Here is a 24747-nt window from a genome sequence, read left to right on the forward strand (position 1 = left end):
ATAATTTGTAAAATTTAAAGGATAAATTGATCTAATCATAGGCAACTCTATGGGTCGTATGTAGGGGTGTCAATTTTCAACCCGAACCGTTAAAATCGAACCGAACCGACCTGTTATAGCCCGAACCTGTCCGAACCAAACCTTAATGGGCCGTATTTGGGTTTAGGGTCCTTAGCCTGAACGGTTTCGGGCTGGGCCAGGCCAGCTCGTGTGCGACCCGAACTACAGCCTGTTAGCCTTTTACATAAATAAAATTAAAATATTGAATGAAATTAATGACCCATTGAATTTGACACAACAGATCACTTCAGAGTTCAGTCGGTGTTTGAGACTTTGAGTGTTTAACAAGTTTTTTAAGTTTTACTTTCAAATTTCATTTAGTTTTATTATTTTAAATTCTTAACTTTTAACGGTGTGTTTCAATTTCCCTATTTCACTTTTCACAAAATGAAATCAGGGTTTCACTTTCACTGGGTGTTTCACTTTCCCTATTTCTTTTACCTTCTCTCCTGTTCATCTTCGGTGAAGACAACTCCAGCAGCAACAAGTAAGCAGCGGCAACTCCAACAGCCGCAAGCAAGCACCGCCGAGGACTGTGCTCAACTGCTTTGGTAGTCTGCATCTTCTTGGTTTATGTTTGTCTCGCCCTTCATCTCCTTGTCAATTAACGGCGACTCTAGCAGCGATGACGATTGTGCTTGACTACTCTTTAGTCTTCATCTGGTTGGTTCTTTTTTCTCTTGCTCTTCATCTCTTCGGCTATTTCAGGTAACCTCCAATCACATCTTGCCGGTTCTTCCTGCGGACGATCATAGATTCACAGACCATCATGGGAAATTGGGAACCTTTGTGTGTCGGTGTTGCCTTGTGGGTCATAAACCTTAAATAGATAATATGAATTTTAGTTTTCATATTAACTCATAATTGTGTTTGTGTCATTCACTGAGATTTGTGATGGTTTGCTACTTTACTTCTAAAGATTTTGAAAACTCCATTGAAGTTTAAATTGTTTTCTATGTGGGTCTTATATCTTTTGGTTTTGCCTATTTGTGTGTTATGTTCAAAAGCCCATCTTTGATATATACATACTTCTGTTAACACTCCCTTCACCCTCTAATTCCTCTCTCTTTTGTAGTTTTGTGTGTGAGAAACTAGGATTTGGAGTTGAGGAAAAATAAAAATAAATTTCAATATTGATTTTTAATTTAGTCAAAACCGTTAGCCAAATCGAATCCAAACCATTAGTCCAAACCGTTAGTCAACCCGAATCTAAACCGCACCGAAACCGTTATGGCTGGGGGTTTCTTAGCCCGAAACTGTTAAGCCCAATCCAAAACCGGTCCAAACCGCACCGTTGACACCCCTGACTCATATGTGTAATTTACTCTTGTTGCATCCAAACTTGATTGTTGCTCTCCTAGAGAATGAGAACCTACAAAACAACATGCCTGACCAAGTTAGCGGACTTGGCAGCACAACAACTTGAAGGAAGACTTTGAGTGTGAGATGCCTTATAGCCTAATTGCGAAGTGTGAATGATAATGTGTGTACCTATAAAATCCCCTGGATTTCTAACCCGTTAACCCATGATCCAAGACTGCGAACCCGGGCCTCGAGTCGGGACAACTGTGGGCAATTCGAGTCGAGCTCGAAAATTTGGAAGTGGACCCAATGATTGTGGATGACCCTAGTGATGACTCAACATCTATCCTAGAGTTTAAGAGGAGAGAGAAGGTCAATCACGACGGCGTTAAAAGACGATTTTGGCACGTCCGTAGACCGGCAATGGAGAGTCCAATTGAAGAGGTAAATATACCCAAATGAAGACAGTCGAAAGACATTTCTTTCAAACAAAAAATCACCGAAATCGGAGTTTGGATGGGGGTCCAAACTTGGACCAGTCGGTTGAACCGGTTGGTTGGACTGGTCAACCGCCCCAACCCCCCATCCCTTTTCCAGCTACGGGATAGAATTGGGATTTCAGGTTTTAAATTCCTATTTTATGTTTTAACTCGCCTCTAAACACATTTTCTAATATTAGAGCGGGCTGAGGCTTTGGGAAGAGAAGAAATCAATCAGAAGAGTAGATCACATTCAACCAAAGGTGCTTTGTAAATCAGATCATTGTGAGAACATTGGAAAATGTGAGAATCCTTAAACCCTTCTATTTAAACATAGTTTTACGACGTTTTCTTCACTTTGAATGTGGGATTTTGATAGTGGAAGCATGTTAGGTTTATTGAATACTCTTAAATAGTTGTATTAATGTTTTCCTTTAGTATGAAAGTTGTTTGGTGCAAATCCTTGCAAAAGATTTCGTGTTTTGACTCCCTAAGACGTTCGCAAGCGATTTAGAGAGCCAACTTTGGGCCTTTTTGATATAGAACAAATTGGATCAAATTGAAGGTACTCTTAGAACCCTATTGCTACCAATTAGACTTTCCCAAAGTTTCATTTCAATTCGACCTCAAATCGGCGGCAAAATAGTGAATTTTACCGAAACTAGGTTGAGAACGGCAGGTTTGAACCTAATTGTCAAAATGGGGTTTTGTTGGGTGATTTTGGGAACTCTTTTGAAATCCAATTGAATTCTAATTTGTGTCTATTAATCTTCTTGCATGATTAGGAATTTTTGTGAGTTTAATCGTCGACTCTTGTGAGCCGAAATTGTAAAATTGAGGAAAGAAATTCAGTTTGAAGGTAAAGAATGACTAACCCTGTTTTGTATTATTATATGTTGTTATTTTTTTCAGTTGGTGATATAAATTGCTTTAGATTGATATGTATCATGATATGCTTATGTGTGACTTTGCGCAAACAGAATGTACGGTTTGATGTTGAGTTATACTCTTTATTTTGAATCTTATATTATTGATATAAAAACGATATGAGAATGTATGAGATGAAGATGTGATACTTTTCTTATCCTATTTACTAACTGGGTGTGGGCCCCTTACCAGGCCTTTCTCTTTTGCCTTTTAAATGCATTCGGAGGTTGGTGATGGTTGGTAGTGAATTGTAATGATGAAGTGATGTTGAATGAAATTTACTTTTCTTATCCTATTTTCATCATAACCATAATGGACAAGTTCATTATGGATTGTGGGTTTTTCATTATTTAATAAATTTGTGTGCCAAACATTTTTGTTTCTCATTACCTTGAGTGAGGCCTTAGTGACCTTATGTGATTACATCTAGACCAAACTACATGAATGATAGGTGTCTAGAAATGTTGGGCTAGGAATCCCTATGAGCACTATTACCCTTTCAGCAGGGGTATTGAAGTCAGTTAACCAGTGATGTTAGTGGCTGGGTCTTGATTGTCAAGCAGGCTCACTATCATCATAGAGCGATAGGGTTGTATATAATAGACAATGGCTCTTGGGCGCTCAAGACCAGTAATCAACCCATGAGAGGTTAGGTGGAAAGAAAAAAAAAACCCATGAGAGGTCATGGAGAACATTTTGCCCATTATATGTGGATGACCACTGGGTTAAGGAATGTGATCCAACAGATGCCTCCCGTTGAGGATTCCATTAATAGGTGGGAAGGTATCGAACCAAAAGCACACTAGGAATGATGGGAGATATTCGAATCATATGTAGTATGAGACCGTATGACTTTACACTGGGCTTATAATTATCCTTGACACACGCCAAATCTCATACCAAACCGTGATGTGAGAGAGTGGTGACTTATACGCCAACCATAGTTTAACAGAACTTTACCCAACAACCACGGAGAACCCAATAGATGTCTCTTGTTGAGGGAGAGTGATTGAGACCGCCCAAAGGAGATTAGTGTTTAAACATAATGCATGTCTACCTTAAAGACTACATGATAGAGTTAGAAACATCATATCATAATCATACATCCGTTTACTTATATTATTAATTACATGGTTATCTTATGAATATGATATGGAATTTGGATGAATGCATGACATGGATGTTAGTTAACCTCACTGAGTTTTGTGAACTCATTCCTTTATTTGTATATGTTCTTTAGATTTTTCCACAAGTTATGAGGACCCCACTTCCATGGAGGATCCACTGTCGGTAGATTACTGTGAGGGCATAATCGGGGAAGATGTGGACGCAGATGATGCTTCATGCTCGTGTTAGGATTGTTCTTATGGAGTTGCCTTCCATTAAAGTTTTCCTTAGAGTTTTTAGCTGCAAACAAACTATCATTTTTCTTCTCAAACTCTGATGTTTTAGCTTTTGATTTGAAGTTTTGGATGATTGGAATCATTATTTCAGATTTGACAACTTATTACTTAAACTTGATTTATTCTTATCTGTTTAATTATGTTATATCATATGTCGTATGGAATTGTCACTCAACCTAGGTCTTGCGGTGTATCACCCCCACAGGTATTTGGGTACAACCGGATCTGGCTGGGTGGAGTGTGACAGTACCACTGCATAGTGAACGGTAGGGTTTGTATAGGTTTAGGGCGTATACCATAGGCCATTAGATGCATCATAGGCCCGGGGTTGTTGATCATCAATTGTAGGGCATCCTCATGTATCTTAGTTGTAGTGTCCTATTTAATTATGGTATGTGGCCATTAGACGTGGTTAATCCCAAGCTATTAGGGATTTCTTTTGTAGACCTCAGAGTGCTCGCAAAAAATGGTGTGCCTTGCTCATTTTGGAGTCCTTTCCGTTTGGGTTTCCTAACTTGGTTGGCCGAAATCAATCATTTCAAGGTTACTCGGTCTAACCTATTTGGTCCAACTGTATCACTAGCCCCTCATTTGGGATTGTGCTTGAACGTGGTGCTTGGAAATAATTTGAATAGTCTTTCCATCAATCATGGTCAGTCGTTGCCTCGAGCAATGCAATCATCGCTTTCATTGTGATGCAACTGTTACACACGCGAGCAATCACACATTTTCCAAGGCTCGTCAATCTATCACCGTGTGCCATAATGGGCCTCTTTCATGTAAAGAGTCGCATGTATCTTCGGTATCTCAATATGCTTTCACAATACTCTCCATTAGTCTTTCCTTGCGTAGAAGCAATTCAAGCTTCTTTGAGATCTATCTCTTTGCAAAGAAAGCCCCCCAACCCACCCAAGGGTGCAAGTCTACCACTATATACTGCCGCTGCTATTGCTACTGATGCTTCCTTGGGGTTACCTCCTTAGGTTGAGAAAAAGAGATCGGTTGATACTTGACCATGATGTTGAAGAGGAAGAGGGATTCATGGAGCCCCCTTTAGAACCTGGTTCAACGAAAGTCTGGGAGGACATCCCGACGTCTTCCTTCCTCTAGGGCTCCCCTACAATTAGGGTTTCTTGCTCTCCATCAGGATTGGCATTGACAATAGAGAGCACCATTATGTGGAACCCTAAGGGGGCCACTATGGCAAGGGAGTTGTTAAAGGGGGGCACTCTCCCTACCAACCAAAAGTATTTGTGGTGGTTCCCTTGTACCTATGTGTATGATATTGGCACTTCATATTCTCTCTCTCTCTCTCTCTCTCTCTCTCTCTCTCTCTCTCTCTCTCTCTCTCTCTCTCTCTCTCTCTCTCTCTCTCTCTTTCTCTCTCTCTCTCTCAAGTTTTTCGTGAAGTGTTCTTGTTCGGATATCCCCTTCTAGTGTTCCAATTGACACCTCTTTGCACTATGCATGATGTTGTGTGTAGGGGTGCAAGTTTGGCCCTAGCGGCCCTGACCCGCCTAAGCCCGCCCTGAGCCCGAATAGGGCTTGGGCTAAAGATTTTGGCCCTAAGGGTGGGTTAGGGCCAAAATATTCTGGCCCTGAACTAGGGCCAAGGGCGGGCCTGGGATTACTCTTTGGCCCGCCCAGCCCATCTCGGTCCATCCCTGATTTTGGCCCTAATCTTGGCCTTGATTCTAGCCCTGATTTTGGCCCTGATTCTGGCCCTGATTTTAGCCCTGATTCTGGCCCTTATTTTGGCCCTGGATTTTGGCCTTGATCTTGGCCCTAATCCTGGCCCTGATCTTGGCCCTGATTTTGGCCCTGATTCTAACCCTGGTCTTGGTCCTGATCTTGGCCTTGATCTAGGCCCATGATTTTGGCCTTGATTTGAGTCTGGACCTTCCACCCATTATGGAGAAGAATTAATTATAATCCATATGGAGTGAATATTTGACACGTGTCAAATTTTAAAAATATGATCATGTTTTGTAAAAAATTAATAAAAATAAATTATATCTTCATTACCAATGTAGTAAGCATCCACCTGATTTTGGCCTCGATCATGACCCTAATTTTGGCTCTAGTCTTAATGTTAATTTGACCCTGATCATGTATTAGATTTTTACCCTAATCTTCACATTAACATTGATATAACTATAAGTCTCGACTTTGACCTCCAGTCATTTTGATCATATTACTATATTAGACTATGAGTTCACTTTTTATATTATTTTTAAGATTATTTTTATTTTTCGAACTAAGTCATTTTTAGTTGTTAACGAATGCAAGATAATATATTATAAATAATAAAAGCTAGTATATAGAGAATTAAAATCTCACAAATCTACACCCCAATGTCTCATCATGAATATTGACATCTTTCTTTTGCCTCCAATGTGATATTTCAGGAATTTTTTTTTATTATGGATAGATAGCTATATTTGTAATTAAAATATAATTTTCTTTAACTACGAAAAAAAATATCAATACTAAATTATCGTTGATTTACTTGTTAACAAAGTTTTGAATTTGATTTTTTTTTTTGTTGAATAAGGATATCAATGGGAGGGGTTTTCAATTTCCATCACCAAAGTAATGGGAGAAGTTTTCAATTTCTATCATTAAAACAATGAGAGAAATTTAGAGATCAATATAGAATTATGGAGTATAAATTTATTTATGTTTAAAGCAATACTATTAACTTATTGACTATTTTATAATTTTGTATGAGTTTGAATCATCTTATATTTTTATGAATTTTATTTTTAGTTTACTTATGATACTTTTATTTTTATTATTATTATTATTTTATGAATTTACATTTGATATTTTAGGTTCAAGGATAGGATCAATTAAGGTTAGGGCCAAGATAAGGTCAATCAGGGCCAGGGACAAGGCTAATTAGGGTCAATGCCAATTAGGGCCAGGGACAGGGCCAATTAGGGCTAGGGACAAGGCCAATCATGGCTAATCAAGGTCAGGGCCAATCAGGGTCAAGGCTAGGGCCAATTAGGGCCAATCAGGGCCAGGGCTAGGGCCAATCAGGGCTAGGGCCAATAGGGTCATGGGCCAATTAGGGCCAATTATGGCCAATCAGGGCCAACCCATCCCGACCCGGCCCAATTAGGGCCAATTAGGACGAGAATGGGCTTGGCTTGGCCCTCTGGGGCTTAGGGCCAGGGACAATAATCCTTGGCCCTGAACATATAGGACTGGGCTTGGGATTGCAAAAGCCGGGCCACTTGCAGCCCTAGTTGTGTGTCATGACTTAGGTCGTTAGTGAGGCTTTGCACCACGGCTGGACAGACTCCCAGGCCATGCTTCTCTTTGCGTCCAAAACTTGATCGCGACTCTCCTTAAGAATGAGTACTTGCAAAACAACTTACTTGACCAATGTTGGTCAGAGAAACGTCTCTAACGATTAAGTCAGTGATAGCACAACAATTTGAAGGGAGACCCTGAGTGTGAGATGCCTCAAAGTGTGAATTATAATGCACACACCTTTGCCTAGTGAACAATCGGGTTTGTATAGGTTTAGGGCGTTTACATTAGGCTATCAGATGCATCGTAGGCCCTAGGTTATTGATCAACGGATGTGGGGTGTCCACATTTGTCTTAGTCGTAGTGTCATACTTAAGTATGGTAAGCAGCTGTTAGACCTAGTCAATCCCAGGCTAGTAGGGATTTCTTCCGTAGATCTCGAAGTGCTTATTGAAAATGGTATGCCTTACTCATTTTGGAGTCCTTTCCATTCGGGTCTCCTAACCTGGTCGGCTGAAATCATTCACTTTAAGGTTGCTCGGACTACCTATTTGGTCCAACCATATCAACTCTAATGACAAACCAAAACAAATTTTTTTTTTGGTTATGAAAACCAAAACAGTATCTTGATTCTTGACCATCTACCAAAAAAATAAGAAAAAATTATTGAAAATGGTATGCCTTACTCATTTTGGAGTCCTTTCCATTCGGGTCTCCTAACCTGGTCGGCTGAAATCATTCACTTTAAGGTTGCTCGGACTACCTATTTGGTCCAACCATATCAACTCTAATGACAAACCAAAACAAATTTTTTTTTTGGTTATGAAAACCAAAACAGTATCTTGATTCTTGACCATCTACCAAAAAAATAAGAAAAAATTATTGATTGCACGAAAGCAGTTAGGATTATTTTTCTCATTTGTAAAACAATTAAATTAGACTTGTAAACGGATCGAATTCGGCTTGGATACACCAATATCCGAATTTGAATTCGATTAGCAAAACCGCTATCCGAATCCGGCAGAAATTTATCTAAGGCATCCGAATTTGAATCCGAAACTTTATCGGATATCCGATAATAATCCGATCCGATAAACCATCCGATTATTGATTAGTGATTGCCATTTTTTTTTTTTTTGATTTACAATTTCCGGTTACGATTACCCGGTATCCGAATCCGATTATTAGCTATTTGTTGTGAAAAAAATGTTTAATACTTTACTCTAACCGGATAATTTTTTTATTTCCGATTATCCGATTGCCGGTTTCCGAATTTGAATACCAGTTTTCGAATCCGATTATCATCCATTTTCAGATAAAAAAAGTTGAATACTTTACTCTATATGGATAATTTTTTTATTCGAATATTATCCGATCCAATTATTAATTATCCGAATCCAAATCCGATTGCTTAATGGACGGATACGGATACGGATGTTTTTTATAAGAAAAATTTCGGATACGGACACCCTAAAACGAATACCAATGCGCGGATTTCGGCTATCCAGTTACAGGTTTAAATCCAATTGACTCTCTTTGACCGGTTAAACTGGTATTCCGGTGGCTTAAAACAGTCTAATATGATGGGACCAAGCAGCTTAGAATAACGTCCCAGCGCAAATTAGAGAAGCTGGTTTGGGAACTTCGAGATCGAACTTGGGAGTTGGGAGAGTAAAATTGCTTTCTCCGCTCCGCTTCCGTATTTCGTCTTTGTTGCCACTTACCACTACCAGAGTTACAATGGAACTCGCTCCCCGACACCTCACAAGAAATGCCCATGCGCTTTTCTTACTACCTCGGCAATTCTAATTCTTTTGAAACTTCTTGATCTTCTTGACAGTTGATCTGCTTCGCTTGATTGAGCTTCTGAGGTATGGAAATGGCTTCCGTTACTTCAAATCCACGCACAGTGGAAGAGATCTTCAAAGATTTCAGTGCTCGGAGGACTGGAATACTTCGAGCCTTGACCTACGGTATTTGTCTACTGTTCTAGTTAAAACCTTGTTTTTTGGGTTCTTGATCTTCGTTGTTGGTCCACGTAGTCATTGTTAGTTTCTTTTCTTTCTCCCAGATGTTGACGAATTTTACCAACTCTGCGATCCTGGTAAGTAAAGTTTTATTATCTGTTAATTTTTTCGACAATTTCTCGGTTACAGATTGTGAAGTTAGGGTTTTCTTCTTGCTTAGGTCAGCTTTATTAGCTTGAAAGAAAATTAGAGGTTTGCTTGTTCTATTTGTTTTATTGTTTTCTTTTGAATTGTTTAGAGAAAGAGAATTTGTGTCTATACGGACACCCGAATGAGAGCTGGGAAGTAACTCTTCCTGCTGAGGAGGTTCCGCCTGAGCTGCCTGAGCCAGCGTTGGGGATCAATTTCGCAAGAGATGGGATGCACCGCAAAGACTGGCTTTCTTTGATTGCTGTGCACAGTGATTCTTGGTTGCTCTCTGTGGCATTTTTTTTTGGGGCCCCCTTGAATCGCAATGAAAGGTACAGGATCTTTTGATCTTTATATCTGTTCTTGCACCATGATTGTTACTGTTGTTTGGGTTGGTTTAGTTTGTTTCTTTGATGCTGTTAGTATGACTAGCTTTCTTAGACCACCTGACTCGGTTATGTTGCATCAATTTGCATATTTCAAGGATAGTTTACTATTTGAGGTGGCTTGATCTTAATGTCAAATATTAGTGATGTGGTGAATTGAATTTAATATTGCTATGTTTTCAAAAGGATGTTAAGCTTCTTTGTGTTTTGACTCTGATTTCGTAGCTTTGGTGGTTAGTTGAATGATAACACCTCAGAATGATTACACCTCTGCCTAGTGACTGTTGATGGAAAAGAATATCATCATATTGTTCTGATATCCTACACTTGACATTTGGTGGTTTCATTCTTACTTACTACTGGGTCTTTGAGAAGAATCTCGTTTCTTTGTGAAACCTTTTTGCTGCAGTCATCCTGATATCCTATATCTGCCATTTGGTGTTTTAACTCGCCATTGAGTTGGTCTTTGAGAAAAATCTCTGAATTAATGTGTGAAGCCCTCTCGCAATAGTTAATAGTGCCTGTGGAAGATCTCCTTTTTGTATATTGTCCTTGTCCAATTCTGTTTTCAATCAATTATACTTGAAGGCTCATTATATAGTATGTTGATTGTTCTGGACCTTATGGCATAACTGTGGAAGTTTCTTTTGAGCTTGCTGAACTTTTGACTCAGACTTCGCTTATTTACTCTATTAATTACTTTTCCTTCAAAACTGGTAATCTTCCATATTACCTTTCCCCCCGCATAATTTTTAAAAAGTTCATTAGGTTCAACCTCCTTTCTTTGCTCTAACTCCTTGGTGTTCCATGTACGTTTGTTACTTAAGTCTATCATTTATTTGATTAATTTGATTTGAATTGTATTATATCTTAGTTAGTCAGTGTCTCTATTTCTTTAATTGTTGTGTTCCTTAGGAGGAGTTCCAAGTTTTTGATTGGTTGGTGATGAATATGATTAATTGTGATTGCATGGCCATTTTAGGTATCTTATCTATGTAGGGATTTTGAAGGTGTTATGTGATGCCCCGCATATTTTTATATTATTATTTTATCATTGTATTGGAATGTTTCAATCCTCAAGATTATTAAAGGATCATGGTGATTGTACCATGTGTTAAGATTGTTTGTTGATGATTTAACCAAATGGTTCGAGTGTAATTAAATGATAGCTTAAGTGGAACTAGATTCCAATTAGTATTTTGGTCGAGATCTGACATTGCGTGGGTCCCATGACGATGGAATTAGACTGAACTGAAAATAAGGAAATGATCAGCATAATTTTCTAAACCCGAAGGTATTAATATTTGCACCTCTATTTGGGCTCTGTTTAACGAAATGGAGCGGGCCCACAAGCCCATAAAGAAGCCCACTAATTATTTAGTTAAATACACACACACATATTATATTAAATTATATTACACTTATTATATAAAATATGAAAGGTTAAGGAGAGAGAGGAGGAGGTGACACCTCCCCCTCTTTCTCTCTTTTCACTCTTAACTTCTCCTCTTTGTTTTCACTTCTCTTTCTTTATCTTATCAAGATTACCTATATAAAATAATAATATGAAGACATCACTTATCTGTCACTTCCTCTTTTCTCATAAATGTCACATGTACGTGCATTAGAAGACACTTCATAATCTTCGGGGAGGGGAGGTGTCACCTCCCCCTCTTTCTCTCACCTGGCCTTGTGCCAAAGGACTGAAAAGAGAATCTCTTAATGAGAACCTCTAAGACAAAGACTGAGACTGATGCCACTTGTGTGGTTTAGACTGAAGGTGTCCTCTCTATAGGTAACGCTTAGGTTTGGATTAATAAAGAAAAAGAAAAGGAAAATGAAAAGAAAATTATAATGCATAATGCTATATGACTTTGATGTGATAATGGATTGTGAATGTATATATTTCTTTTGAGGCTGTATGTACTTAATTAGATACTATTGAAAACTCAAATGTAAACATAATAGGACTTTGGACTGTATACATATGTATATGAGTCAAACTGTCAGATAGGTTATCTGTCTTGGTCCTTGGAGATGTTTAGTTTAGTATTGTTTTTAATGGCTTTTAACATATTGATATTGAGAGGAAATGTCACGTGCCTTGGTTGAATGTCCGTAATGTGGGCCCCACCAAGCCTTAGGAATTGGGGTCGTGACATGTTATGTGTATTTTAGCATTGGTTTACTAAAAGTGGTAGCTCGAATATAGCTTATAATTGTGCATTGTCCATGTGCGGCATTTACAGTAAATATATATTACTTTTCTCTACTGCATCTGTAATGGCTAGTGCTTGTGGCTTTTGAGCTGAATTTTATGCTTTTCCTATCATAGAAGGAATGCTGGTCACTTGTACTGGCATAAGGGTAATTTAATCCTCTTTTTCCCCCCTCCCATAGTGTGTCATTCCGGAATTAGGTTCATCTCTGCATTTACAATTGGCTGCTCCTCTGGATCTCCTTTCTTTCTTGCAAAACCTTGAGGATCTCTTGATAACAAGTTTTTCCAGCCAAATCGGGTAGCTTCACAACAAGCAGCTTAGAAAATCACTTAGTTGACAATGGCCATAATGAATGAAAAAAACTATGACATTGGAAATAATATTCTTATACCGCAACATGAATAGTGAGTTTTTCTATCTGGTGTTCCTTCTCCGCTGAAAAGTGGGACTAAGCTGTTTATAAGCATCTTCTAGTATTTCCTGCAAGCAGTTTTCACTAATCCTCCAGTTCTTCCCTAAACTCACCAATGAACCCCATGACCAGCATGCCACCCCATTTAAAAATTCCTAAGACTTTGCAATTTTTTTTTTTTTTTTTTTTTTGTTATTGTTGTTGCTAGCATACAACCAACCACCTTAGCGATGCAATCACGTAGCAAACTTATTAAGTCATTACCATATAGATCCTTCCAATTCTTTAACTTTGTTTTGAAAACCCGATTTGATTGTTTTTCCCGTCTACATCTGATATTTATCCACTTCCTGTGTCAACTTCCACAACATTGATTGCACTATTTAGATGAGGGTGTAAGGTGGGGATTAGTTGGGTGGTATCCTTGTTGTGCAAGTCAAGTGCAGCTGTTATCCTACATAATGGCTCAATGGTGTATTTTTTTTCTTTCTTTCTTCGTCTTCTCTTTTTTTTGGTGGTCTCTTCAAACCTAAAGATAGGGAAATTTTTAAAACTTCAATCAACACCCAGTGTATTGCACTATTTAGATGAGGGTGTAAGTGTGGAACAGGGAGCAAGGTGGCCTTGTTGTGCAAGTCAAGTGCAGCTGTTATCCTACATAATGGCTCAATGGTGTATTTTTTTCCTTCTTTCTTTCTTCGTCTTCTCTTTTTTTTGGTGGTCTCTTCAAACCTAATGATAGGGAAATTTTTAAAACTTCAATCAACACCCAATGTATGATAAAAATATATAAAACTGAAGAAAACTCCAGTAACTTAAAATCTTTGACGAACATAAGAATTTAGGGTTAAAGAGGAGGTCTAACATTCCTTGTTCTTCATTGCTCATACTTCATGCCTTTTATAGGCAAACCAAACTTACAGGAAATTCAAATAAAATCAAACCCTTCCATGAAATTCAAATAAAAGCAAATGAAATGCAAATGAAAGTAAACTCAGTAATGCAAAACGACGTCACTGCTTACGTCATTGCTTGCATCATAATACAAGGATGACATACGACACAAATACCAATACAATACAAATACAGCACAAAGATGATTTTAGTCAAAGTCAATATCCCAATCTGAATGATAATCTGCAGGCTGGCTGTTTGAAAGTAGTCGCGATTCATCATGTATTCATGGTACATGGTGATCAGATAAGCTATATCTGGTTCCTGAAGAAGATGGTTCTGTTCCCTAGCATCATCGATCCCTATCAGACGGGCTGGAATACTTTTGAGAGCTACATCATTGTATTCTATTGTCTGGTGTTGGAATGCTCCCCGTTCTTCAAACTCATTTGCATGGGCATGATAGAGATCATAATCCATGGTCTTGTAAGTAAAATGTCTAGCATGATAGGCCATATAATGGTTTTCACCTGGAGGAGTGGGTTGTACGAAGGTGGGATGAATATGATCAGGAGAGCGGTGAAATACGAAAGGATGACAAATTCATCAGTCTAGGATTTGAAGAATTGTGTGCCAATATATTCGAGAGACTGGAATTCTTCAAGTAGTTAGGCATGGTATCATTGATTGGACCTGACAGGAACATGAGGAAGGTCTTGGTTGCAACAGTAAAGATAATGGCTGATAGGTTGGGCAGGGAAATAGAGGGCTACCTTGTAGACAACAAAGAGATTCCAGAAGAACACATAGTATTCTTTGTTGAAACTCTAGAATTGGTCAATTGTGAACAAGGTGAGGTAAGGATAGCAAGGATGGCATTTGAACCATTTGTTGGTTATGCCATACCTAGAAACCTAGACGGAGAGGGTATCTTTATAAGTGGATTCAAACCTGCTGATGCTAGTACGACAAGAAATGTCATTATAGATAGCTGGAGGGAGATCTGAAAGTAACGGTTGAGGTCTTCTGATTCCGAATCAGACTTTGATGGAGGGTCTTCTTGGGGCCTAGAAGAAGAAGTGATGAGTCCGAGGATGGCCCCCCTAAAGTTGGGCCCAAAATGAAACCCAAAAGTGCACCTACGGCTGGTTGAATACCTCAGCGGTATTTTGGTCATTTTCCAAGCCTCCCACCTTTTGGGGCCCAATATGGGTCTTATTTTACTCCCCATGATCCCAAGGTCAGGGATCTATATTTATCTTTTTGTTTGAGTCACTAGTTTAAGAGTTAAAGTCTATTAAAGTTAGTGTTGAGTTGTCAGGATAAGGTTCCTTAATTCTAAGAACTAGTTCTATTTTAGTTAAGTAAGAGTTTGGTTTAAAAATGTTTGTTTAGTCACAAATAGTGATTCCAATTTCCAATCTAAGGGCTGGAATCTCGTAGTAATTTGATTCCTTTTTAAGTGTTGTTAGAGTTTTATTTTGAGTTGTTTCAAATGAGGAAAGAGTTATGTCCTTTTGGAAATCTTATTGGGAGCATGTTTAAAATTAGGAATGAATCTTTGAGTTTAGTTGGGTATGGAATGGCTATAAATACCCCGACTGCTCGTTTAATTGACAAATTTGATTGATTGAATGAATTGAGTTTTGAGAATAGACTGATATAGTCGTGGGATCCCTGGGAGGGTGACCTGCAGCTGGGTTAGAAGCTCGTCTTCTTCAATTCTGAGATTTCAGCATCTTCTTTAAGCATTCTTCTGCAACTCCAGCCAAGCATCCATTCACAAGTAAGTTCGTACCATCCCCAACCCCATCCCTTGCAACCGTAGGCCCTTCCTACGCCTCCCTGTTTCTGCGCAAGCAGCAGCACCTCTCCTTGAATTAAACCCCCCGCCCCAGCCCCTATTGAGCTAACCCAAAGCAAATTAACCTATCCAACCTATTTTACCCTAATCTGAATTTTTCTGCAAGTCTTTTTCGACCTTGGACTTCTAGAGAATTTTTAGAAGCTTCATAAAACCCTAACCCAGACCTTCCAAAACCCATTAACCTTTCCAAAACCCTGAGTCCTAAGTTTGAAACATAAAACCAGCAAAGTTAGAGTCCAGAAACCCACTGGCCGAAACTTTTGAAGCCCTAACCTAATCCCAATTGCATTAGGATTCCAGTTTCAAACCTAAACCTCAAACATCACTTGTTTCAGATCTGTAACCCATTCACGGCAGGTTTGAACAGCAATCCTAGGCCCATCCTAAACCCTAGCCGGATTCCATCCCGAAAACCCTAACCCTAACTCAGACCTAGTTGGCCAAGGATAGGAATTTCCAAATCTGAGTTTGAATTCCTATTAAATATTAGACATGAAATCACAATACCAGCAGCTTATTGGCCTCTAAAATCCCAGCCAAAACCTCAAGAAACCCTAGTTTACCCCTAGAAACCCTAACCTAATTGAGTGCTGGACCTACTTCAGAAGATCCTAAAAATCTAAACCTAAATTTCGGGGTTACATCAAGAAGCACCAGGGGTAATTAGGAAGCACATGGGGAGGATGGATTGGACATTTGGTATGGGTTAGAAGGTCCTGGATAAGAAGTCTGCTAGAACATTTGTCTTTCCCATGATATGTTTAACTGTGAATGACCATTTGTTGAACCATCATGCCTATTGGAGGAGCTAAGCATCAGGAAGCATCTTTTGCTTGAATTGGAACGTTTTGGGAAAAGCCGTCATGTCCATTTCAATCTGAAACGTGTGACCAATGAGATGGAACTGGAATTTTCCTATGCGACATTTCACTGCAAGGATTTCTTTGAATGTGCTGTGGTAGGATTATTCTGCTGGTCTAAATGGGCCGTGTTTATATCCCCAGACCTGTCGCTTGCCATGGAGTTCTAAAAGGATTGCTGACCATAGGTGATCACTTGCGTCTGTCTGTAGTATCCGAGTACCTCCTGAGGGAGTTGCTAAAGAGGGTAGGAATTGTGCAATTTGTTTGATCTTTTTGACTGCTTGAGTGTGTTGTTCTGTCCATGGGGGAGCATTCTTTTTGAATTTGCTATAAAGGAGCTGAGTGTATCTGGCTTTGCGGGGGATAAACTCTGTTATGTAGTTGACGATCCCAGAAATTTATGGAGCTGAGGGACAGTAAGGACATCTGGGAAATCAAGGAGGGATTTTCCAATGTGGGGCTGGAAAACATAAGAGCCATTGCTAATAGTCCGAGGAAGGTTGAATAATCTGATATATCATACTTTGCTGGTCATTAGAAGATCATGAATCCTCGTCACCCTATGTATTAGATTCATGATCAAGGAGATCCAACATAAAGAGGGTTGTCTCATCTTCGCTATCACCAATGCTGTACGGAGATTCGATGTTTGCTTTTATTTCTTACAAAGAACTTGATTTAAGAAGGAACTGATGGGCCATCTGGACTAATATTTCCTTCTTTTTCTTAAGATCCGATCGCGAACAGTTTTTTGCAAAGTGCCCTTTCTGGCCACAGACATAACAACGGTCTGAAGTTTTTCCCCCAAAATTTATTTCGTCAGAGAAACTTCCAGTTTTTGCAGGGTCGATGCTTGAACTCAGATCTGGATCTGAAGTATTTGCTTTGGAAATGCTTATGCTTGGGGAAATCTTTTCTGAGATGTAACTTCTTCTTTGTTGGACAAGTACAATTGGAGTCTTTGCACTTGATTTGAAGATGAGATGCATTACATAAAGAACCAAGCTTTGCAATAGATTTTTCCCGTTGCTATATAAATGTACACTAACGGCATAATCTGTCTAGGGAAGACAAAATGGCTGGGTAGAGTTGGCCATCCTAGCTGGAGTCCCTTTGATATAAGATCCGTTGAGTGCATCTGTATCGAGAGGTTTTAGGAAAGAGTTAATGAAGAGTTGTTTGAGACTGGGATCATCCATTCCATCGAGAATGAAAAATTTGGAGAGCATTCGCTTGTAATGCTTTTGAAGGTCTTTTTTGTCAAGAGAACAATATTTCATCTTCATTAATTCTTCCCAATCTTAGATTGTCCTTTTTAGTGAGATTACCCGAAACTTGGCTATATAGGGCATAAATAAACCGGGTGAGAGGAATCTAGACCCATTGTAATTGCCAATATTCCTGGAGGCCAAGATACTATTCTTAGAGAGTGCTAGTGGTGTTGGCCAAGAATTTGCAAATGGCGGTACCATTAGAAGAGCCTTTTTGCAGGCGTTTAGTTGTGAGCAATGGAATTGGGCTAGCCATTCAGTGACTGGGATGTCATCGAGGGTAAAGAACTGTTTGGGATCATAATTTCCAAAAGGAGCGTAAGCATGTGAAGAAGGAACTTCAGGAGTGGGGGCAGTAGGGATGGGATCTTTGACATCATTGACTATAGGGGTATCAGACTGAGTGGCAAATAGATGTTCAAAAATAGACTTGTTTGAGTCAAAGTTAGAAGTATGGTCGAGAGTCGTGGCTTTGTTTGAGGAGAAAATGGGGAGTACCCTTGGTTTGGTTAGGGAAGATAGGAGGTCAAAGGGTTAGGGTTGGCGGGTGGTTCAAGAGATCCACATGAGCCAGCTTGGATTGGCCGTCTGGATCTGAATTTTGGGCAAGGAAAAAAATTCGATCGATATGGACATTTTGACCGAAACTGGATTTTTATCTGACTCTTGAAAAGTCAATTTCGAGCCTCAAATGCACTCAAATTGACTTAGATTTTTGCATACTACCTATTTCAAGCATAATAAACACTATAGAACTACTAGTTTACTAAAAAACTACTGAAAATGTAACATCCAAGTATCCAACATTCCAAGTATATAGTACATGAATCAGAGAAGAAGCGGGAATGTTATTACTTACAAGTTACAAGTCTATTCTATTCAAGCCTCAAGGTCTCCCTCTTCCATCTGCACCCCATACAAATGACAATACAACTCCCATGATGTTTGCCCCATATAGTTTTGGACATAGTCAACAACTGCATCTCTGTACGTGGCCTCATCCACATGCATAAGATTTCCTGACGGTGGGAAGTTGTGAATCTCCAAAGTAACTAGTGGTGGTGGGCCTTGTGGCTGTGGAATAGTGTGGAAGATCTGCTCAACAAATGAAAGAGCACCGTGGTTCTCAGGACTAGGAGAAGGGGATAAGGATACTGATAAGGTCCCAGTGGCTGACTCCGATAATCGACAGTGGGAGGGACACCATAAGCTCCATAGGCTGCTCCATAACCATAAGGCTCCACTAGTGGCTGACAGGCCTGACCTTGAATATGATAGCCAGGAGGGACACCATATGGTCCATAACCATAAGTCGACTCGGTAGAACCAATACTCTCCACAGCAGTATCATATGAGGACTGTGCAGGCCTATGCCATCCGGATCCTCTAGAGGTGGAGGAGTCTCTAGCATCATCAATGCTCATCGATCTCATAGATCCCACCAAGCTCTTGGCATCGGGTGGACAGTAGGACCCATATGATGGCGTGTCCTCTTTGCTCCAGCCGTGTTGTCTCCCCTTCCCCTTCCTCGAATATGTAGAGGAAACATTTTTGCCTCGAGATGCAGCTCCAGTATGGTCTGAATCCTGTGTCGCGCGGTGAACTGACTATCTCCTGTGAATCTTGGTGGTCGTCCTCCCCCCATTGACCCTCAGGTGGTGGTGGTCTGTCCCTAGGATCAGCTGAATCCTGATTACGAGGTCCCACACCCTCCTCATCCCCTCCATCATCACCGTCATTGCCATCGTCATCATCACCACCATTGCCGGAGGCCTGAGTCACCTCATCCTCAGTGTCAGACCAGAGAATCAAATCCTCACTCTGGGTGGATGCACTAGGGTGTGGCACGAAGGGACGGGCGGGCTCTGCATGTGCCCTCCCCTCTTGGGCCATGTACTCATCCACATCAGCCCCCATCTCCTTTGCAATTTGTCTCCTGGGACGACCTCCTTCCTCATCCAACAATGGCTCTCCCCTGTCCTTGATCCAGTCAACTACTGGGTTATCATCATCATCCATCTCAAATATGTCGGCCAACTCGATATTGGTGCTCCCTCTGTCCATCCCCTGTCTAATATGATCCTCTCTCAGTCTCATATTATAATGAATGTAGACAAGGTCCTCTAGACGCTTCACACCCAATTGGTTGCGCCTCTTCGAGTGAATGAGACTGAAGGTGCTCAAGTTTCGCTCACAACCAGTGGCAGAACATGTTTGGGAGAGCACTTTGCTTGCAATCCTACTCAAGTTGTGTGAATCACGTCCAAATTGCAACCACCACTTAGCTGCAACAAACATAGACTCCAAGTCATTTTAATACTTAAATAACTAAATTAAAGATAGAATATAATAATTAAATGTATAATGAAATAAATGAATGAACTTACTTGCAGGGGCGGTTTTCCGGCTCGCTACGGCCACAGCACGACTGAAGCTCCCAGTGGCATCCCTAAAAGCCTTTATCTAATATATAAAGAGAAAAAACAATAACTAGTTACTAGGTTAATGACTTAGTATAAAACTATGAATTGTGAATATCAAATGATTCAAATCACTATCTCACCTCCATAAGGATGAGTGCTTGTTTAGTTGAATCCGGTTCGAACTTCTCCACTACACTACAGTTGGGACAACATCCATCAAATCTTGCCTCATCCCAAGATTGTCCTTGTAATGGTACTTGGGATTTAAATAGTATTCTGTGTAAGAAAGAGTATGTTAGAAAAGGGGAATAATTAATGCTTAATAGTGTGATAACATGATGAAAATTAAATTAAATACTAGACTTAACAACCCACCAGCCTTATGCAGTGAATGCTGCAACATAGACTCCCATCTAATGTTGATGATTTGAAGGACTTTCTTGTTGCCGCGTGGGTGGACCCATGGAAGAAAATTCGATCGTAATGGTCGAAATTTCGACCGAAATGCCTGCAAAAATCCAAATCGAAACGAAATGTAGTAGTAGGCACGAAATGTATCCATATCGTTTCGTATCGACCGAAATTTCGACCATTTCGACCAAAATTTCAACATATCAGCATTCCAACTTGTTTTTCCTTAGCTTTTGTTGATTTCTATCCCTTTTTCACCTAATTTTCACTATTCCTTTGCCTTCAAACACCACTTTTGCTCATTTTTTTACCTCCAAATACCTCCTAAGCCACAACAGCTACAAAGGAAACTCCAGCAACAATAGAATATGAAGCATGAGCCACACCCAACAGTTCCAAACTTCCCCTTTTTTTATTTTTGTTTTGTTCATGCCTTAAATGATCTTGTATTGCCTTGAAATTAATATATGTTTAGCCTAGGACTATGATCTATAATTGTGTTTTGTTAAATTTATCTTTTTATTATTTGCTACCATTTTTTCATTTTTTTTAATAATTATTTTCTAAAATTATGTATATTTATTTTATGTATAAATGATATATAGGCTTTAGCTTAATATATTTGAGACACCATCACTTGATATAGTCGGTCATTTTATTTTGTTGACTTGTTGTATATGTAACCATTCTACCAAACAATTCATGTATGTTGTTGATTCTATGCATGTACAGTTTGCACTTGTCGGAACCAGTCATTTGTTAGTATACTTGAATGATAAATTTTCAATAGTTTTGTTTTTTACAAAATACTAGTTCCATTGTGTTTATTATGCTTGAAATAGGTAATATACAAGAATCCAAATCATTTTGAGTCCATATGAGGCCCGAAATTGAAGTTCCAATTTTCAGAAAAAGTATCCAATTTCGATTGAAATTTTGACCGAAACATCGAAATTTCGGCCTTTTACAAGGTTGAAATTCCTGTTTCGGTTGAATTTTCTTCCTTGGGTGGACCTGAGCAACTTGCTACTTCATCCTCTCTATTGCAGCAAATATGTCTGCTAGAGTAGGTTTTTTTGCTGATCTACCATCCCCAACACATTCACCACAGGCTCAAGCATCTTCACCACTATCCTCACATTGTGCTAGAAAGTCTCATCGAGTATGGTCAACTGTGCTCTCCTTCCTTCCACTAATGAAGAACCCTCCCAGTTAAACCACTCCTCTAATGCAAACATACTCCTAAGGCCAGTTTTCCTACTCTCAAAGCTTTGCAGTGCTATCCAATTAGTAGCAAATCTGGTTATGCCTGGCTTCACTAACTCACCCTGACACTTGTCCCTCATCATCCTTAATGCATAGGTGTGGTTATATATGAAGGTGCTAACATGTCGAGCTTGCTCCACGGTCTTCTTCACAAGCTTGACCTTTCCAATGTCGTTCAACATTAAGTCAATGCAATGAGCAGCACAAGGAGTCCAAAAGAGCCTATATTTGTCCATCCATCAAGGCATTAAGTCATCAATACAAAGTTATAAAGTGTACATGTATATGTGTAATGTAAACATATGTATTTACAAATGAAAATTAATACTATATGTTTAAATACCTAGAGTTCTGCATCTTCAACCCAGCTTTCTTGTAGTTGGAGCCATTATCAGTCACAATTTGAACCACATTTTCCACTCCAACCTCCTTCACCACTTGCTTCAATAATTTGTAAATGTGTTTTGCATCATTCTTCTCACCGGATGCATCTACTGACTTGAGGAACACTGTCCTCCCATCACAATTCAACATGAAATTGATGATGGACTGTCTAGTGGGACCAATCCAACCATCAGCCATCACAGTCACTCCATAATGATTCCACATGGGCTTTAATCCCTTAATGTACTCATTTAAGTCCTCTTTATGCTTAGGCAAATATACATTATATATCTCATATGGAGTGGGGCCTTGTACAACACTCCCAGCCTTGCCTATCTCCTCAATCATATCTCTATAATAGGGCCCCTGGGCTGTATGTGTTGGAATACTATGGTAATAAGCCCATTTGGAGAAAGCCATCCCCACTTTTTCCTTCACACTTCCCCATAAGTGCTTCAACTTCCTATGCTTTTGCTCAGGCCTCCTAAATAGGGCCGGATCATTGCGAAGAATCTCAAGATCCGGATCTGTAGGATGTGCTGTCGAAGCTCGAACCTTTGTATGGGCCCGTGGGATAGGAGCCTCTTGCCTCACACTCTGAGACCTCTTCATAGGGACTTGGGAGCCACCTGTGCCTGCCATACCTACTGGCTCTCTAGAGGACCCACAACCCAGACCCCTCTGTTGCCTCCTCATGTCATCAATCCTTTGTTGCTCCCTACTCATCATCATCGCCTTCCTCAGCTGATCGGCCTTTGGATCAGGGTCACTCTCTCCTGGCTCATCCCTACCATAATCCTCAGGATCTGGAAGGTCATCTAAGCAGGCATCCTCGAACTCATCCCTCTGTGTTCTCTTCTCTTTCCTCTTTTGCTTTCCACCACTATGTATGAGGCCATTGCCCTCTTGACCTCTACGGGCACCTTTGGGCACCCTGTTACATCCCTGTTGCCACCAGCTAGATGCAACTTCAATCTAGTGGCCCCACCTCCTCCTATTTGTTTCTTACAATAATTACACTCGCTCTTCCTCCTATCAGCTGTCAGTGGCCTCCCATGTTCCCAAGCTATGTCTGACATATTTAAAAGAGTGTCTGATACAACAAGAAAGTAGAAACACACACTAAGTATCTTGAAAAGCTCCACAATATGCTCAAAAAATGACATACATGCTTCTAATAATAACCTCCTATTTTTAAATATAAAAAAATATATGTATAACTATATAAGTATTTTATTAATATATAAATAATTTTAAAATATATAAAATACACACAAACTATCTTAAAAATATCCACAACATGCTCCAAAAATTGCATACATGCTTCCACTAATACTCCGCTATTTTTAAAATTTAAAACAGAAATTAATTAGTTTTTTTTTTAATATTTAAATATATTTTTTATTAATTTAAATATATATCAAATTAGTAAAATTGCATAATTAACAGAAAAAAAATTAATTCAACACCATCACAACAATATGGTGTCTCAACTCTCACATACATTCATTTGAAGCTTATACATGTACTATTCATATACATTTTAGCAATATACATAATTTAGTAAATAATTTTTAATAACAGCAAAATAAAAAAATAGTAGGAAGAATAAAAAAATAATTTTGACACTACAAATTCAAGATCAACACTCTAAAGTAAACATACATAAATTTGGAAGCAATCTAACATGATTTAAGGCACAAATGAAACAAAAATAAAAAAATGAGGAAATTGGTTACTCACCTTGCAAGATTTGAGAAAATGCACAAATGGAGGAGCAAATCAAGTGTTTGAAGGAAATGGAATACTAGAAATTAGGTGTAGAAGGGGATGAAAGCAAGAGAAATCAACAAAAATTTCAAAAGGAGGTCGAAATCTCCAGGGCAATATCGCTCGATAAGTTGAAGTAGCGTTGGTAGGTCGAAAATGAGCTCGATTTGGATATTTTATAACTTACGCATGTGTCATTTCGGCCCGATATGGTATCGGTCGATACGAAACGATATGGATACATTTTGTTCCTACACCTACATTTCGTTTCGATTTCAATTTTTGCAGACATTTCGATCGATATATCGACCATATCGATCGAATTTTGTTCCATGATTTTGGGACCCAATTATGGGGGTGGGGGTCCTTGTGATCACATCAACTCAAACTTAAATACTAAGAACTAGAGTCCATTAAGTAGACTTGTACTCATGGTCCGGAATATCGGACAGTGTAGCCTTGTTGGTGACTGGTGACACCACCGACATGACGACATGTTCGAGGGGTGTCGATGGAAATTCGACCTTTGGTTTCGGGGGTATTTAGAGTCGTTTTGGCTTGAATTTTGTTGTGTAGCCTAATTTGAGGCCAATAAACACAATGGGAGCATTATTTTGGCCTAAAACATCACTTAATCTAAAGTTTCTAATTGGCACATTCCAGGTTATATGTGGGCAAAATTGGAAGTTTGGAAAACTCGTATAAACTAATGTAAACATGTAAAGAGAACACAAATACACAACTGGTGAAGAGAAGTATTAAAGTCTACAATTCATTATACAATTATGTTGAGTATGACTCATGCTTCACATTCTGTTGCCGATAGACACGGGGTCCCGCTCCCCGGTGAGCTGGCGGGGGTCTGAGGAGGCCACCCCGGCGGGGGTGTGGGGGCTGCACCCCTGGAGCCTGTAAAGGTCTTACGTCACTTCGGCAAAAATTGAATGAAAAATCGGTGAAAAACCGAATAAAATTCTATTAAATATGGTG

The 24747-nt window shown here is 39.4% G+C and overlaps 1 protein-coding gene across 1 annotated transcript in view; it reads left to right on the plus strand.

The window, feature by feature from the left end:
* Positions 1-9048: 9048 nt before the first annotated feature.
* LOC149008268 (PHD finger protein ALFIN-LIKE 1-like) overlaps positions 9049-24747 on the plus strand; it is a 28987-nt gene continuing 13288 nt past the window's right edge. The window contains exons 1-3 of the mRNA XM_089166094.1: positions 9049-9405; positions 9504-9536; positions 9698-9920. Of these exons, the coding sequence (XP_089022220.1) occupies positions 9306-9405; positions 9504-9536; positions 9698-9920 (356 nt within the window). The 5' untranslated portion in view covers positions 9049-9305. The remainder of the gene's footprint in view (positions 9406-9503; positions 9537-9697; positions 9921-24747) is intronic.

This window comes from Hakea prostrata, chromosome 8 (genome assembly GCF_041222555.1).
Source record: "Hakea prostrata isolate BN-2017 chromosome 8, UWA_Hpros_2, whole genome shotgun sequence".
NCBI classification, from domain to species: domain Eukaryota; kingdom Viridiplantae; phylum Streptophyta; class Magnoliopsida; order Proteales; family Proteaceae; genus Hakea; species Hakea prostrata.